A 17,566-nucleotide genomic window follows, 5' to 3' on the forward strand; every position below is an offset into this window, starting at 1 on the left:
ATGTCTGCCTCAATTTGTGGACATTATTGGTCATTTTTTTTTCTTTCTCAGCTTGGTACTTATTGGTCTCTAAAACAGTCTTAAATTAAGCCTTATATTACACTGTTATTGCTATCATCAATCACATTATTTGCTGATGTGTATAATAAACAACAGTTATTGCTGATACAGTAAGTTGTTGATTAGATGCCATAAATTGCCTATACCTTTCATCAAACAAATTTCCTTCTGGAACATTTTCTTGGGTAGAATATTAAAGGGTGGATAAGCATTTTTACCTTTAAGATATGAAACAGAGTTACAATATCAGTGTGATCTTTGAAACTGGCATAACAGGTTTTCCCCCAGGGAGACCTATTTTGAAGTTGATTATTTGAATAAAATCACAGATAATAAGATACTAAGGAAAAATTCCCAGCCACATTCATAATTAGATGACTGTATTCCTGCTGCAGATTCAATATAATTACCCAGAGATACGCGTGCTTTAATGAACACCCCTGTGCATATGCAACACAAAATCTGTGCCGCTTAGTTTTTTTCTTTCCTTTGGATGTTAACTGTTTTTAAATGGCTTCTTTCCTTGTGACAATGCTAGTTTTATTATCAATTGTAATCTCTGTTGGGTTGAGTTTTGAATATGTCTTAATCAGGGTCACTGGCTTTCTTGGGTCCCATTTGGCCTGAGTAGAAGTGGCAGTGGCCACCATCTCAGCATGATGCCAACATCTGTGATGGGCTTATGTTCCAGATAAGACCTGGCCAGACCCAGGGTTAAATATCAGTACCAAGAAAGCTTCAGGGCAAGTACAGTGGCAGGGGAAATCCATTTCCAGCCACTCTCTTGCTATGGTTGAAAGTGAAAGTGAAGTCGCTCAGTCGTGTCCGACTCTTTGCAACCCCATGGACTGTAGCCTATCAGCCTCCGCCGTCCATCAGATTTTCCAGGCAAGAGTGCTGGAGTGGATTGTCATTTCCTTCTCCAGGGGATCTTCCTGACCCAGGAATCAAACCCAGGTCTCCCGCATTGCAGGCAGACGCTTTACCGCCTGAGCCACCGGGGAAGCCCCTTGCTGTGGTTAAGTAGAGGGAATTGTCATAGAACCATTGTGGACTGATTGAAATGCTTTTTCATGCAACCTTTTCTTCTGAGGTTTTGGTTAACCTATAAAGTCAGAGCCTAGAGTGAACCCCTTCAGTGTGAGGCTGCCTGGATTGAATGAACCTGGACTTCAGGATCACAAAAACCATGCTTTGAATACTGGCTCTATCTTTTAATAGTGAAGTAACTTTTGAATGTGACTTAAACTCTTCGGACCTCCATTTCTGTATCTGTAACCTACGTGAGAATAAGACATTCACCTTGCAGTAGGGTTTTCCATGAGAAATAAATAAGATTGTATATATGGAAGAGACCACCTTATGTTTAGTTGGATTTTGGTGCATGCTATTTTAAAATTATTAAAATTTTTGATTAAAATTATTGTGGTTTAAAAAACATTCCCAGAATTCACCGTTAAAAGAATGATAGTTTTTGTGGGCCTTTTTCTCAGCTTTCATCTATTTGGTGTTTGGTAGGTGTGAGTTACCTCTGTTAGGTAAAAAATATAGAGGTGATGTGCTCCTGTCTTGTTATCGGTCCTTACAATTTACTAATGTGTTTTTCCTTCCTCCGGGGCTCTGGTCATATCAAAGTAACATTTAGAAAAAGATTTCTTTTTTTTATTTTTGGCTGCGCTGGACCTTGGTTCTGTGCTCGGGCTTTCTCTAGCTGTGGAGAGCGGGGCTTCTCTCAGTTGCAGTGCGTGGCCTTCTCTTGCTGCGGAGCATGGACTCTAGGGTGTGCAGGTTTCAGGAGTCGTGGCACATGAGCTTGGCACGTAGGTGCCCCAAGGCATGTGGAATCTTAGTTCCTGGATCAGGTATTCAACCCATGTCTCCTGCATTGACAGGTGGATTCTTAACCACTGACTACAAAGTAAGCCCCAAAATAATATTTATTGCATCTTGAACAACGATGAAGTAGTAGCAAGCTACCAATGAGCAACTGTTTATTATTTACTGAAACTCCAGTACTTTGGCCACCTCATGTGAAGAGTTGACTCATTGGAAAAGACTCTGATGTTGGGAGGGATTGGGGCAGGAGGAGAAGGGGACGACAGAGGATGAGATGGCTGGATGGTATCACTGACTCGATGGACCTGAGTCTGAGTGAACTCCGGGAGTTGGTGATGGATAGGGAGGCCTGGCGTGCTGCGATTCATGGGGTCGCAAAGAGTCGGACACGACTGAGCGACTGATCTGATCTGAAAACGTGCAAATGTAAGTAGGCATTGTGAGGATGCAAGAGATTATAAGACAAAGCTTCTTTCCTTTAGGAACTGTTCATGTATTTGGGAAGACATAGTCATAAAAGAACCCCACTAAATCCTCAAGCAGGAAATAAAGGTCAGATGAACCGTATAAACATTCTCTTAACAAATTATTTATTTAGTATATTTTTGGCTGCGCTGGGTCTCTGTTGTGGGCCTGTGGGCTTTCTGCAGTTGCAGCAAGCAGCGGCTGCTCTCTTGTTGCGGTGCCCTGGCTTCTCACGGCTGTGGCTTCTCTTGTTGTAGAGCACAGGCTCTAGGGCCCTGGCCTTCAGAAGTTGCTCTTGCAGAACTCAGTAGGTGCGACACACAGGCTCTCGAGCACAGGCTCAGGAACTGTGGCACACAGGCTTAGTCGCCCCATGACATGTGGGATCTTAGTTCCTGGACCAGGGATTGAACCCATGTCCCCTGCATCGGCATGCGAATTCTTAAAAAATCACTGGGCCACCAAGGAAGACCCAGATAAATAATTATCCTTGTTTCTACTTCTTCTCTCATTCTCACATCTAATCTGTCACCAGGAATCTTATTTTGCTTCCTGTATACACCTAGAATCCATCCCATTCTCTCCATCTCCATCATGACCTTTCAAGTGCATCTAAGACCTCATCTCTCTCTGTTGGACTTCTGCTCTAGACCCTGACTCACCTCTCCTTTTATTCCTGTTCTCTACCCAACATTCAAAATGGCCTTTTAGAAGTCTAAGTCAGATTATCTCATTCCCTTGCTCAAAGCCCTCTCATGGCACTCAGCTGCTTTTTCACAAGCTCCAAGCTCTTTCCTAAGGCTTACAAGGCCCTCTGTGACCGTCTCTGCTCTTCTCTGCACTGTCATCTCATGCCACTTCTCCTTGCTGACTGTGCTCCAGCCAACAGGCCGCATTTCCCCTTCTGGAACACATCAAGAACCTTCTCACCACAGGGTCTTTGCATTGGCTCTTTCACTTGATTGAAATGTTCTTCCTCTGATCCTGAACATGACAGGCTCATTCTCATCCTGCAGGTCCTAACTCAGATGCTACCTCCTCCGAGAGCTCAAACTATTCCTAACCACTCTGTGTAAAAAGTCTTCCCCATCCTATCACATTATCCCTCCTCCTACTTAACATTTTTCACCATCTGCAATTACCTTGTTGGTTTATTTTTTTGTGTGTGTGTCCAATTATTCTCTCCCTAAGTTCTCTGAGGGGAGTGATCTTATCCATTTTGTCCACTGCTGCAGTGTATAGCATACTGTCTCACATATACTAGGTGCTCAATAAATAAATGAGTAAGTGAATGAATGAACACAGGCCACGGAAGCTCAGAGGAAGAAGGGATCCCTCTATTAGTCATAGAGCAGTTTCTTCATTGGGAAGGATTTTGCTAGGTTTGAGGGTGGAAGCATGTAATCTGAGGAGAGAGAAAGTGAGCAAGGTGGAAGGTGATAGAAAGGGGCATATGCTATAGATTTTCAAAGATGGAGCTGCTCCTGAGAGGCAGTGGTTGTAGGAATCTGATGGATGTGGATTCGGCTTCTAACCGTCATACGATTACCCGTGTGACTTTGGATGTTTTATTTAACCATGTTAAGTCATTTTACCTGTAAGATGGGGGAAATAGTCTCTACTATGGAGGGTTACTGTGAAGTAGTAATGTTAGATACTTGAGGCCCATTTGGGATGCGTGTGATGTCAAGGGGTAGCCATTCATACCACTGTTTAATTTAGGTTCTCACCTGTGAGTGTGCATACAGATCAGATTGGCAGCTTTGTAGAAATGTGGATACTAAGAACCCAACAAACTACTACTCATTCAGAAGAGTTGTCTCTGGGTGATGGTGGTGTACGTGTGTGTGTGTGTGTGCAAAAGAGAGAGACACTCCATTGTGTGATTTTTTTCAAAAGCTCCCTAGGTGATTTAGACTGTATAGCTGTTGTTTAGAACCATGTGTTTAATCCTCTCTAAATATCTCTTGCCAAGGGACTGTCCGACTTGAATAGCTCTGAGATGGGAAGGCACAGAGTTGGGTCCAAGTTGCCTATCCCTGGGCATCTATCTGAGTCCCTAGAGACCAAGCTATTGATTTCTTATCTATTAATATCAGTTAAAAAAGAATCTTGTAGTCCCAACTAAAGCCACCGTGCCTTCCATTATTCTTGGTCATGTCCAAGATGAAAGTCAATTTAATTTTTTTCTATACCTTTATACCTTTAGTATCTATATGCTGTGCTCAGTTGCTAAGTCCTGTCCATGAGATTTTCCAGTCAAGAACACTGGAGTGGGTTGCCATGGCCTCCTCCAGGGATCTTCCAGATCCAGGGATCAAACCACATCGCCTGTATCTCCTGCACTGGCAAACGGATTTTTTTTTATCACTGTGCCCCCTGGAAAGCCCTTAGTATCTATGCCTCACCCCTAATCCAGAGGTCTGGTTATCAGATTCCCTTTCAAACCTCTCCAATGTGCAGTTTAGAATTCCAGCTTCAATTTCGATGAAAGAAAGTCAAAGTTAGTCGCTCAATCATGTCCGACTCTTTGCAGTCCCATGAACTGCAGCCTGCTAGGCTTCTCTGTCTATGAAATTCTCCAGGCAAGAGTAGTGGAGTGGGTTGCCAATTCCTTCTCCAGGGTATCTTCCTGACCCAGGGATTGAACCTGAGTCTCCTGCATTGCAGCAGATTCTTTACTGTTTATGCCACCAGGGAAGCCCATAGACCTACATAAATCTATACCCTCAGTTTATTCACTGATTATCCCTCTAATTTCCTGCTGTAACTGAACCCTGTCTTGAACTGGCTGTTTTAGATGTCTACAGTGGCTGGGCAGTCTTAGGAAACATTAACCACCTGTTCAGCTGGTTGCTCATGTACACACAAATATACTCACATCTTGGAATGTTTGGGGCCAGTATACAGGCTGAAAGATCTGACGTTGGGAAGATATGCTGAGGGCCAAGAGGTTTTGTGTTGGGCCAACATGTACGAGAAGGGAACAAATCTCTGTGGGCAGACATGGGAATTGAGAGGTGGACAGGATTGGAGGCTTTATTTAATGACCACTTCATTCTGGTTCCATAACTGCTCAGGATTTGTATCTGCACTGACCAGAGACTAACTCTTTACTGCTGGGGCTGTCAAGCTCTACATCACACTTAAATGATTGTGGAGACTTATCTGTACATCCTGCTTGTTTCATTCTTGTGTTTCTTCTAAAGGCCATCCTTCTCTTTGCTTAGGGTATTTATTCTGATTCACTTTTGTTATTGGGTTGAAGTTATTTTTGAATTTTTTCCCAGAAAAGGTACACACGTAGATTTTTTAAGAATCGTAAAATACCCGAAAGTGACTCTTTTATTCTTCTATGAGGCAGAGTTTGGCTGGGTCTAAAATGGCAATGTCGTAATCCTTGTCCTTCAGATTGTTCTCTGTAAGTATTCCAGTGTCTTCAGTAGTCAGAGTTGCAGAGAAGAAATTTCATATTCATTTTATAAATTCAGGCTTGTCTCCCTCTATGTAGCTGATTTTTTCCCTTTGAAAGGTGCATCTACATTGAATGTTAATTAACTTTCCCCGTTAATTTCCTTTAAAAAGTTCAGAGATTTTGTATGTATTTTGTTTACTCTTCAGTTGGCCAAAAAACCCTACAGTTATATTATTATTTACTCAGGAGTTAATGACCTGAAGATAAAGATAGCAGAAAAATCTTAGTGTTTAAAAGAACCGTGAGATGGATTCTTTCATTGACCAAGGAGTTCTCTATAGTATAAATAATCTCATAATTAGAATGTTTTCTATATATACATGTTTGTAAATTTCATTAAGCTCAGAGAACTCTGTTTTCTTTACTTCTGAACAATCTTATGTTATGTATCTGCTGTTGAATTATTTGATGGGGTTAATATCTTTCCTTATCCCATATGACTGGACTCTATCATTGATGAATGTTTATTTCTAAAAGGTGAATTATGGGATGGTCATAACACATGCCGTCCTACTTCTTATTGCAGAGATTGACTGTGGCCGCCCTCCAGAAGTGCAGCACGCAATCCTAGAGGGGACTCACAGCTCCAGACTGGGCAGCGTGGCTCACTATGTCTGTCTAGAGGGCTTTGAGAGCCCTGGAGGAAAGATCACTTCCGTTTGCACAGAGAAGGGCACCTGGAGAACCAGTGCTTCGTCATGCTCAGGTATAACCCCCATCCTGTCGGGCTCCTGTCTCCTGGAGGTAACTAGCTAGCAGGAGTGTGGAACCTAAAGCCTTTGCTTGCTCGCTCTGTGCACTGCACCTAGCCATGCCTTTACCCCAGCGGGCGCTTGGCTTTAGATTTGTCAGCCGAACCCTGAAGATTTAAAGGGTGGATTGGGAAAATAATTTGGATAGAAAACAATATGCATTTGTCTTTTGAAACCCACCTTAAATCACAGTGACTCCTATCTCTTCTGCTTGGTTGGCTGAGAGACTTTTCTCTATGAACCATTTTCACAGGGGGGCTTACTTGAAAGTCCTAATTAAGCACATGTTGACAGCTTTTCAGAGAAAAGGTGGTGTCATGTATAGCGAGGTTTTTAATGTTTATTTTTAATTGTGGTAAAATATGCACAACATAAAATCTACCATCTTAACGCTTTTTCGGTGTTAACTATTTTCACATTGTGCAACCAGTCTCCAGAACTTTTTCATCTTGTAAAACTGAAAGTCTGTATCCATTAAAGAGTAACTCCCTATTTTCCCACTCCCCACAGCTTCTGGTACCACCATTCTGCTTTCTGTTTGTATGAGTTTGGCTAATTGACCTCAAGTAAGCAAAACCATTAGTATTTATGCTTCCGTGGCTGGCTTATGATCCTTAACATAATGTACTCCAGGTTTATCCATGTTGTTGCCAATGGTGGTATTTCCTTCTTTTTTCTGGCTGAATGATAATATTCTGCTGTGTTTATATACGCATTATGCTTATCTGTTCATCTGTTGATGGACAGTTCTGTTGCTTCCACCTTTTGGTTATTGAGACTAATGCCTCTCTGAGCACGGGCTTACAAATATCTCTTTGAGACCTTGATTTGAATTCTTTTGGATGTGCCTGCTGTGCTAAGCTGCTTCCATTGTGTCTGATTCTTTACGACCCCATGGACTGTAGCCCACCAGCTACTCTGTCCATGGGATTCTCCAGGTAAGAATACTGAAGTGCGTTGCCATGCCCTCCTCCAGGGGATCTTCCCAACCCTGGAATCAAACCTGCGTCTCTTATGTCTCCTGCTTTGGGAGGCGGGTTCTTTACCATTAGCGCCACCTGGGAAGTTCACAATTCTTTTGATATATTCCCTCAAATGGGATTACCTGTGAAAAGGGGTTTTGAGACTTCAGTTCAAATTCTAGCCATCCCTTGTGCCAGCTGTGTGTCATCACATAAGGCATTATTCTCTTAGAGCCTCAGTTTCCTAGTCTGTAAGAGGGGGGAAATATAGCCTGTTTTTCCTACTTCAAATAGTTGTTGAGAGGGAATCAAATGAGATAATCTACAGGGAACATTTCAAAATTTAAACCACTGTGCACATGTTAGGTCTTTTACTGAAATTATTAGCATGACTTGAAGCAGATCCTCTCATGAGTCAGAAGTATAGACTTCCACATGCTTTATTTCACCTTGGCCTCCAAGAAACAAGGTGGGGAAAGGCAGTGATTCTTAGGCTTGTGATAGTTGGCCCAGGGTGTGACAAATTGTTGTCACCTAGTCTTGAATGGGAGAAGGCAATGGCACCCCACTCCAGTACTCTTGCCTAGAAAATCCCATGGTCGGAGGAACCTGGTAGGCTGCAGTCCATGGGGTCGCTAGAGTAGGACACGACTGAGCGACTTCACTTTCACTTTTCACTTTCATGCATTGGGGAAGGAAATGGCAAGCCACTCCAGTGTTCTTGCCTGGAGAATCCCAGGGACGGGGGAGCCTGGTGGGCTGCCGTCTATGGGGTCGCACAGAGTCGGACATGACTGAAGCGACTTAGCAGCAGCAGCAGAAGTCTTGAATGACTCTGGTAATTTGTTTCTAGATGTTGACTTGCTTGGCTCTCAAGACAGATCTCTGAAGAGTGAAATCCCAAGGTAGCTTTGGTTTGGGTCTCTGGATTGACTTGCAGTTGAATTATGGCAGAGTGTCTTCAGTTCAGTTCAGTTCAATCGCTCAGTTGTGTCCGACTCTTTGCGACCCCATAAACCTCAGCACGCCAGGCCTCCCTGTCCATCACCAACTCCCGGAGTTTACTCAAACTCATGTCCATTGAGTCGGTGATGCCATCCAACCATCTCATCCTCTGTTGTCCCTTTCTCCTCCTGCCTTCAATCTTTCCCAGCATCAGGGTCTTTTCAAATGAGTCAGCTCTTCGCATCAAGTGGCCAAAGAATTGGAGTTTCAGCTTCAACATCAGTCCTTCCAATGAACACTCAAGACTGATCTCCTTTAGGATGGGCTGGTTAGATCTCCTTGAAGTCCAAGGGACTCTCAAGAGTCTTCTCCAACACTGCAGTTCAAAAGGATCAGTTCTTCGGTGCTCAGCTTTCTTTATAGTCCAACTCTCACATTCATACATGACTCCTGGAAAAACCATAGCCTTGACTAGATGGACCTTTGTTGGCAAAGTAATGTCTCTGCTTGAGTCTTGTCAGTCTAAGTTTTCTAAAGGAAAGTCTAGCATGAGCAAATATAACACATGGACTGCAGGTTATTATTTGTCCATAGAGGAAGGGTTTATGACCATTTGTGGGACTGGGATTTGAAGAAATCTATCAATTCATTCAATAGATATTTATTTAGCATACATTGTGTGTGGGGTACTTTGCTGGACACTATCTTTTTGGAATTTATGGGGCAATGGAGTAAACAGATTTTTCTCCAAAGAAATGCACATACAAATATACATTTAATATTGAAACCCTTGGGTAAAGAACCCTGGAGAAGATGAAGAACTCAGTCCTGTTGCTGAAACCATGTCTGTGCCATGCATTTTCCACATTAAGTTATCTATACCACTACTGCAGCAGGATGTAGGTTAGAGATTGCAGCCATAGCAACAAGGAGGGGTAGACTTGGATGGGAACCCAGAGATGTCGATCAGCCTTCTCTTAGGTCCCACTGACTTGTCCAACTTCACAGAGAAGCGAGGGCAAACCTGTAACTAACATCAAGGACTCCAGAGTTCCCGTCTTCATCATTGGAAACATTGAGAAGAGCTAATGCCGTTTCAAACCAGACTGATAGTCTTCCCAAACAATGACTGCCTCTCCAACAGCACCTCTAAGTTATTTGGAGGAAATGAGGCAGCTGCCTCGTGGATGGCTGAATTCAACATCTGGGGAGGTGGTCTTGGGCCAGGGCTGCCTGTGGAGTCACTGGGTCTGAGAGCTGGGCGTAGCTTCAGGACCCTTAGCCATTTTCTGCAAGGCTCAAGCTGCTTGTGCCCCCACCATTCAGAATTCAGTGGGAGCACTAGGATTAGTCACTCCCTGAAAAACCAGTGGATCTGCATGGGGCATAGTAAGCTATTAATTAGCTGATGCTTGTAGAGCACTTTGAAGAACAAACATGTTATGTAACTGCTAATTATAATTACCGACCTCAGCCTGCCACCTTTCACAATGTCTGTGGCTCCAGCTGCAGCTGTTTCCATGGGCTTATGCAAGCTTTGATTTAAGAAGAGAAAAGGCATTCTCCCTGAGAGCTGTGATCTTTCTCTGAGGAGGCCTCTATGCCCTCAATCAAGATTGGCAGCTAAATTCAATTTCCGCAGATAAAGGGGGCGATTTACATGCTGATTAATTCATGGCACAATGCGCAGGATCGCTGGGTGGGTAGGTAGGAGACGGTTCTGAAACTGTAGTGAGAGAGGCTGATTACCACGGCTCTTGCTCAGCTGCCCCTCCCTCCTTCTTTTTCCTATTTTTCACCCATTTCTTCCTACCACCCGCTTCTGCCTTACCTCTTTCTGTGTATTTTGTATTTACCCTCCTCAATGTTCACTTTTTCTCCAATTTTTTTCTACTTTTCTGCCTAACCCATGAATACCTTTTACCCTGGTCCTCTGTTTCCATTCTGTTTACCCCTCTTTTTATACTTGAACATTTAATTCCAAATTGGGTGGAATAATTTCTCATTTTACTTGGGTTGTTCTTAGTTAAAAATAGTTTTGAAGTCCCTGCTTATTTGGACTAGTAGCTTAGAAACACATATATTTAAAAAATGTATTGAAGTATAGTTGATTTGCAATGTTGTGTTGATTTCTGCTGTCTAGCACAGTGATTCAGTTAGAACTGTATACGTTTTGAATGGAGTATGAACTCTGGCAAGGTGGTGGGACCTTTTTTTTTTAAGGCCAGTTTAGACTGGAAGCTCCAGACAGCCGAGAATTAGGCAATTATGTTGGTGTCTGGAAAAACCCCAGGTGGAAGCTTGATGTTCAGTGAGTCGGCTTACCTCAAGATCAAAGAGACTGATTCATTCTTGATAAGACTGTCCCTGGCTTTCATTCTGCACAGGTCATTTGGCTTTTTATGTTTAGAATCTGAGTTAATAATTATGAAGTTGATGCTCACTCACTCCAGGCTCTTAGAAGAGCAGCGTCTCTATTGAAACGCAGACCGTTTGACTGCTGGGAGCCTCTCTGAGTCCCTCACCCGACTCAGGCACTGGAGTCCTAATGCTTCCAGGCCTCCTGTTAGCTTCTGCTCCTCCTACTTTTGTTGTTGTTGATGCTGCTCTTCAGCCCAGTGAGCGCTCACTTGCAGCTTGACATATTTCAGATAGGAGAGAAAGGTCAGCCGGAATAAATGGGCATACATGCAAATAGCCACATGCCTGGAATTTGTTTACATACATAATGTTAGACCATCAGGCATTACAGCTGCCATCGATCACACACCAGCTTAGACACCCATGGCTCTGCCAGGAGCCTTGATGCTTGGTTTCATTGTGGCCTCAGAAAAACCTGGTGAAATAAGTATTGATATTTTCATTCCATAGATGAGTAATCTGAGACTCGTAAAAGTGAAACAACTTTCACAGGGTCATTCAGTGACTACTAAATGGCAGAGACAGGATTTGAACTTAGGTCTTGAGGCCCGAGATCTGTCTCCTACCAGTTTCCCGAGGTTGAGCTATTTGTAGATCACCCTGACAGAGTTTGTCAGAGGAAAAGTATTGGTTATTTAATGTTTCTTTAAACAACTTAGATTTAAAACTTAAATTTGTAGTTTAAATTTATTGACCAAGGACACTTTGTAATATATGTGATAGCATGAATTTGATGTTAACACCTCGTTTTTTTCAAAAGTCAATACCAGGCGAGCCTATAGGAATGTATTCAGGTGTCAGCAAAACGCATCCTAAAGTGTATGAAGCATTTTAGAAAAGCATACTCTAAGTCATGCTGCTCTGCCTCTTTTATGCGACCCTAAAGACTGAAAGCGCCTCCCAGCTGGCACTGGTGGCAAAGAACTGGCCTGCCAGTGCAGGAGATGTAGAGACGTGGGTTCGATCCCTGGGTCAGGAAGATTCCCGTGAGGAGGAAATGGCAACCCATTCCAGTATTCTTGCCTGGAGAATCCCACGGATAGAGCAGCCTGGAGTGCCACCGGCCATAGGGTTGCAAAGAGTCGTACACGACTGAAGTAGCTTAGCATGCAAAGACTAAAATCAAACAGGAAGCACAGCAGAACTCTTATAAGCAAACACGCTTTGTTTAACATTGTCACCTTGGGGAGGGAGCCGTACTCTCATTTCAATGATGCTATTATCAAAATGTTTCTGTTTTGTAATCCAACTGGGATGGCCTTTGAAGGTAGTTTAATGCAGCACACTGGAAGATTGGTCATGTTAGTTTTGAAATCAGGTACTGTTTTCATCTAGAAATGACCTCCAGCTTGACCATCTGCTAGGGTCTCCTGAATTTATTTGGTAGGATCTTTTACTGTTTTCAAAAATAAAGAACATGGATATAAAATTGGAAACCAAAATTGAGTACGTTAGACCAGGCCCTGCCCACAATGGGGCTGCTGAGAGAGCGGGGTGTGCTCACTGACTCTGTCCCTCCCACCCCATTCTTGTCTCAGTCTCTCCTGCAGGAGAATCAGGCGTCCAACACCCCAGTACACTGTGGTTCTCTCAACAGGGTTTCTTAATGATCACCTAACCGTCAAATTCATCTTGTAGCATCAATCCTTGTTCCTTTTAACCTTTTTATAACACTTAGCATTGCCCACCATTTATCCATATATTCATCCATCTATTTAATCAATCAACCAAATGATAAATAGTTTAAAAATATCTGCGTCCAACCAACTGTGTTAGTTTCTGGGGATAGAGAGATAGACCTTGTTTGTCTTTGCTGTTATAGAGCTCACATTCAGGAGAGATTTGTTGTTGTTGTTCAGTCGCTCAGTTGTGTCCATCTCTTTGTGACCCCATAGACTGCAGCATGCCAGGCTTCCCTGTCCTTTATCATCTCCTGGAGCTTACTCAAATTCATGCCCATTAAGTCGGTGATGCCATCCAACCATCTCATTCTCTGTCGTCCCCTTCTCCTGCTTTCAATTTTTCCCAGCATCAGGGTCTTTCCCAATGAGTCAGTTCTTTGCATCAGGTGACCAAAGTTTTGGAGCTTCAGCTTCAGCATCAGTCCTTCCAATATTCAGGGTTGATTTCCTGAATCTTGATCTCCTTGCAGTCCAAAGGACTCTCAAGAGTCTTCTCCAACACCACAGTTCCAAAGCATCAATTCTGTTCATGGTCCAAGCCCTCAGGAGAGATAGACTTAGATGTTAAACAACTAATTACAAAATTAGTCGTTACAAATGTGACTAGTACCACAGAGAAATACTAAATGCTAATAGAATGCTAAAATACATGTCTTTATATATATGTACATTTATACACACAAGCAACCATGGGCCACATGCAGAATCTAAAGCAAAGCAAAGGTACTTTATCACCAGTGAAGGCTTTTGTTCTCAAGGTTCAATGTAGAGTTCATTTGGATGGTGTGGGGGCCTCCTTTGTTTAAAGCTGGGGAGGCCTAAGTGTCCTACAACTGGACAAGCCAGAGATCTGCTCTGCCTGCCTCTCTCCAGTCAGACCTCAAGTCTGATCATGGAACCGTGTGCCCTCCTTTGGGAGAGAAAGAGCCACATGCGAGAAGGGTGAGAGATCAAGCCCTTGGTGCCTCGTGTTTTGCTCCGCACTCTTCTTGGGTGGGGTTGAGAAGGTTGGGGTGTTCGGTGGGAAGGAAGCGAGATAACTTTTGAGGAAACAGACATGACTGCAGATCTTCTGTGTCCTTGACTCCCAAGGCATCGGACTGTCCTCGCCAACCACTGACCTCCTTCCGTGTCGCTCTGTCCTCTGATTTCCCCTTGGGTTTCCATGTGTCTTAGTCCCCTGCTGTTGTGCTGCCCACTCTCCACGTTGGATGGGGGTGGGTCACCTGCACCCAGAGCTTCAGTTGCCAGCCACACATTGATGACCTTCAAGAAAGTTTTTCACCTAGATAGATTAACTCAGACTTAGCATGTTCTGGGCATAATTCATTAGTTCCTTGCTCACAAATGCCTTCTTCTTCCTCCCATGTTTCTCATGAGAGCAGTAGAAGGCAATCCATTCAGACTCTCAGGCTTTGAGACTGGCAGTCAGCCTAGACGCCTTATCACTCATCTCCTATTGCTTCTCCTTCAGGAGAAACTATTGCTTATGGTTTTCAAGGCAATGCCTGATTCCATATTTTCACCTTTTTGCTGAGTAACTTCTTCAGTGCAGAGGCTCTGGGTTTTGGAGTCTGGTGGGTCTAGTTCTGAATTCTGACTTGACTGCTTACTGCTTCTGTCCACACTATCTGGTCCATAGTAGCTTTTACCTTTTAACTCGCTCAGTCATCTCCGACTCTTTGCGACCCATGGACTGTAGCCTACCAGGCTTCTCCGACCATCGGATTTTCTAGGCAAGAATACTGGAGTGGGTTACCATTTCCTTCTCCAGGAGATCTTCCTGACCCAGGGATTGAACCCAGGTCTCCCACATTGTAGGCAGACGCTTTACTGTCTGAGCCACCAGGGATAACATCTGGTCCGTAGTAACAACTCAGTAAATGTTCACCTATAATTGACTTTATGATTGCTTCCCATGACTACTGTGAAGATGTGATCAAGTCTATAAAGACCCATATATCAGTGTTTGATGTATTGGAATCACTGATTAAAGGGGGTCAAATTCTTTCCTTGTGACCTCCAGTTTTTCCTTCAAAACACACCGGAGTTATTTTTTTTTCTTTTAATTAAAAAAATTTTTATTTTGGCCACACCACGCAGCATGGGATCTCAGTTTCCCAACCAAGGATTGAGCTTGTGTCCCTGCATCGGAAGCTCAGAGTCTTAGCCACTGGACCACCAGGGAATTCCTCCTCCAGAGGTATCTTTCTTAAAAAAAAAAAAAAAGTCCCCACCATCTTCCTGCTTTTAGCTCTCCATGGCTGGTAGGAGTAAGTCTGTGTTTAGTCTGGTGCACAGGTCTTCCCAAGTCTGACCCTGTTCTCTTTCTGAAACCTTGCTGCCCCTCTTCCTCCTCTCCAGCATGTTACATATTACCACTCTGAAACTGTCCATACAGGTTACACCTAGGACTTCGGACCTGCTTAGATGTCTTCCCCACTCTTAAGCCCTGAAGCCGGGAAGGGTTGCATGGCCTCCATGAAGCTGGCTTCCCCAGTTCTTCCAGTGAGAGTGGTGGCTTCTTTCTCGATACCCTGTGGTACTTGTGTGTAACTTTGTTCTGATATTGATGGAATCATGATTTATCTGCTTGTGTGTTAGCTTCCTCCATTAGATACAGTGTTCCTCAGGGAAAGACTTACCTTCTGATCATCAGCCCAGTGCCTGGCAGGGGAGGATGTTTGGCGTTCAATGATGGTTCAGTTAAGGGTCAATGGTGAATAAAGTGCCCTGGACTCAGATCCAAAGAGAACTTCCAAAAGTATTTTAAGTTTTCAGTACTATTAGAATGAAGGTGTAGCCTCCCAAGTCATCTCTTTTAAAAGGGCAGCATGAATGTAGATGTTTAATATCTTTGTAACATTTACAAAGAAGTCTTTCCAGCTGGTGTGTAGACACCTGGAGGGAAGAGCAACTGAATTTTGTTCAACTACTCCTTGGGATGAAATAGCTGACCTCCCTACAAAAAGATCTGGGTCCCATCTGTGCAGAGCGCAGGGCACAGGCTGGAGGCAGATGGCATTTCTGAGATGTCATTTGTGGTTGTCATAGTGAATGAGCAAAAAGGAAGAACAAGAAAGGAAACTTTTATGTCTCCTTTTTTTTTTTTTTTTACATTTTAGGATAACAGGGTTAGAACTTTTTTAAAAATTTAAACTTATTTATTTTAATTGGAGGCTAATTACTTTACAATATTGTATTGGTTTTGCCTCATGTCCCCTTTCTAATCTCTGCTTGGGTGGCAAAGGGTCCCGAGTGGGAAGGAAGTATGCTTTAATGGCAACTCAGCGACAAGGTGAGGAGTGGGGTGTTTCCTTTTCCTTCTGGACCAGGGGGTGAGTGTCGGGGGCTGTGGGAGTGAACAGAAGAGTCTAGAACTCTGTGCTTTGACGAGCTGGAGAGGGAAGGGGCTGGGAATATTTGGGACTTTTTCAAGCTGACAAAAGACTGTTGCCAGTGTCATCATCATGCTACCCAAGGAAGTGAATGGATTGGATCTTTGCATCCATCAGAGTACCCATGTCCACACCTGGAATATTTCTTTGATTTCAAATTATTTGTGCTCCAGGAAGATGCACTGATGTAGTGACCCAGGAGTGCAGTAGATGGTCACACTTGATCCTCTGGGGTCTCTCCAGAAATTTGCCTCTTTTCCTCTTCCTGCTTGCATTTATTCCCACTTACTGTCAGCTGACTGGGCTTACCCATGACCAGGTCAAGTGTGACATCAAATCTCGGCAGTGCTGCTGATTGGGTGATTTAATAAAGATATAAAATCTTCCATGGGCAAGGGGGTCAGTAGATTAGGGTCTATCTAAAGGTAGCATTGGTTCTGAGTATGAAGAAATGGGGCTTCCCAGGTGGCTCAGGGGTAAAGAATCTGCCTGCTAATGCAGGAGACATGGGTTTGATCCCTGGGTTGGAAAGATCCCCTGGAGAAGGCAGTGGCATCCCACTCCAGTATTCTTGCCTAGGAAATCCCATGGACAGAGGAGCCTGGACAGGCTACAGTCCATGAGGTCTCAAAGAATCTGACATGACTAAGCAACTAACACACACACACACACACACACACACACACCCCAGGAAGCAGGAGTGAAGGCTGAGGTGGGCAGAGCAGGGAAGGAAGCCAAGCCAGCATGAGGATTCCTTGTTGCCCTGGTCCTTACTGAGTGCACGTGATCGCTCCATCAGTGTAGCAGCGCCCTGGGGGAGCTTCGCCACAAGGGGAAGAAAAGTAAGGGGCAGATTTTTCCAGTACTTCCTGTCTTTCAGAAAGTGTCCATTCCCCCCACTTCCAGGTTGCACATGCAGCAGGGAAACCCCAGCCTGGGAGACAAAACATGGTCATGTTGTCAAAGCTCAGACAGGGCAGGAGCAAGGGGCATGTGAGCTGAGAGGGTCTAAAACATACATAAGGGGCATCTGCTTCAGTGGGGAAGCTTGAATGTAGGCTGGGGAATATTCCCATTTGGTGAGATGTTGATTCTCTCCTCTAGAGGTGATAGTTTGGTAACTTCTACCTGCAGGATATAGGGCTTCCCTGATAGCTCAGTTGGTAAAGAATCCGCCTGCAATGTAGGAGACCCTGGTTCAACTTCTGGGTTGGGAAAATCTGCTGGAGAAGGGATAGGTACCCACTCCAGTATTCTTGGGTTTCCCTGGTGCCTCAGCTAATAAAGAATCTGCCTATAATGTGGGAGACCTGGGTTCGGTCCCTGGGTTGGGAAGATCCCCTGGAGAAGGGAAAGGCTACCCACTCCAGTGTTCTGGCCTGGAAAATCTCATGGACTGTACAGTCCATGGGGTCAGACATGACCGAGCGACTTTCACTTTCACCTGCAGGGAATTTTATTCCTTTTGATGCTGTTGTAAGTGAGTTTTTTTAAAATTTCATCTTTGGCTTGTTCCTTAATAGTGGACAGGAATGCAATTGCTTTTTGTACTTTGACCTTGTATCCTGCT

General features: G+C 43.9%; 1 protein-coding gene across 2 annotated transcripts in view; it reads left to right on the forward strand.

Moving 5' to 3' along the window:
* Positions 1–17,566, forward strand: part of SUSD1 (sushi domain containing 1) — a 137,549-nt gene that overhangs the window by 40,340 nt on the left and 79,643 nt on the right. For both annotated transcript variants that reach the window (XM_070375110.1, XM_070375111.1), the window contains exon 6: positions 6,363–6,542. In XM_070375110.1, coding sequence (XP_070231211.1) covers positions 6,363–6,542 — 180 coding nt within the window. The remainder of the gene's footprint in view (positions 1–6,362; positions 6,543–17,566) is intronic.

The sequence above is a fragment of the Bos mutus genome, chromosome 8, assembly GCF_027580195.1.
Source record: "Bos mutus isolate GX-2022 chromosome 8, NWIPB_WYAK_1.1, whole genome shotgun sequence".
NCBI lineage: Eukaryota > Metazoa > Chordata > Mammalia > Artiodactyla > Bovidae > Bos > Bos mutus.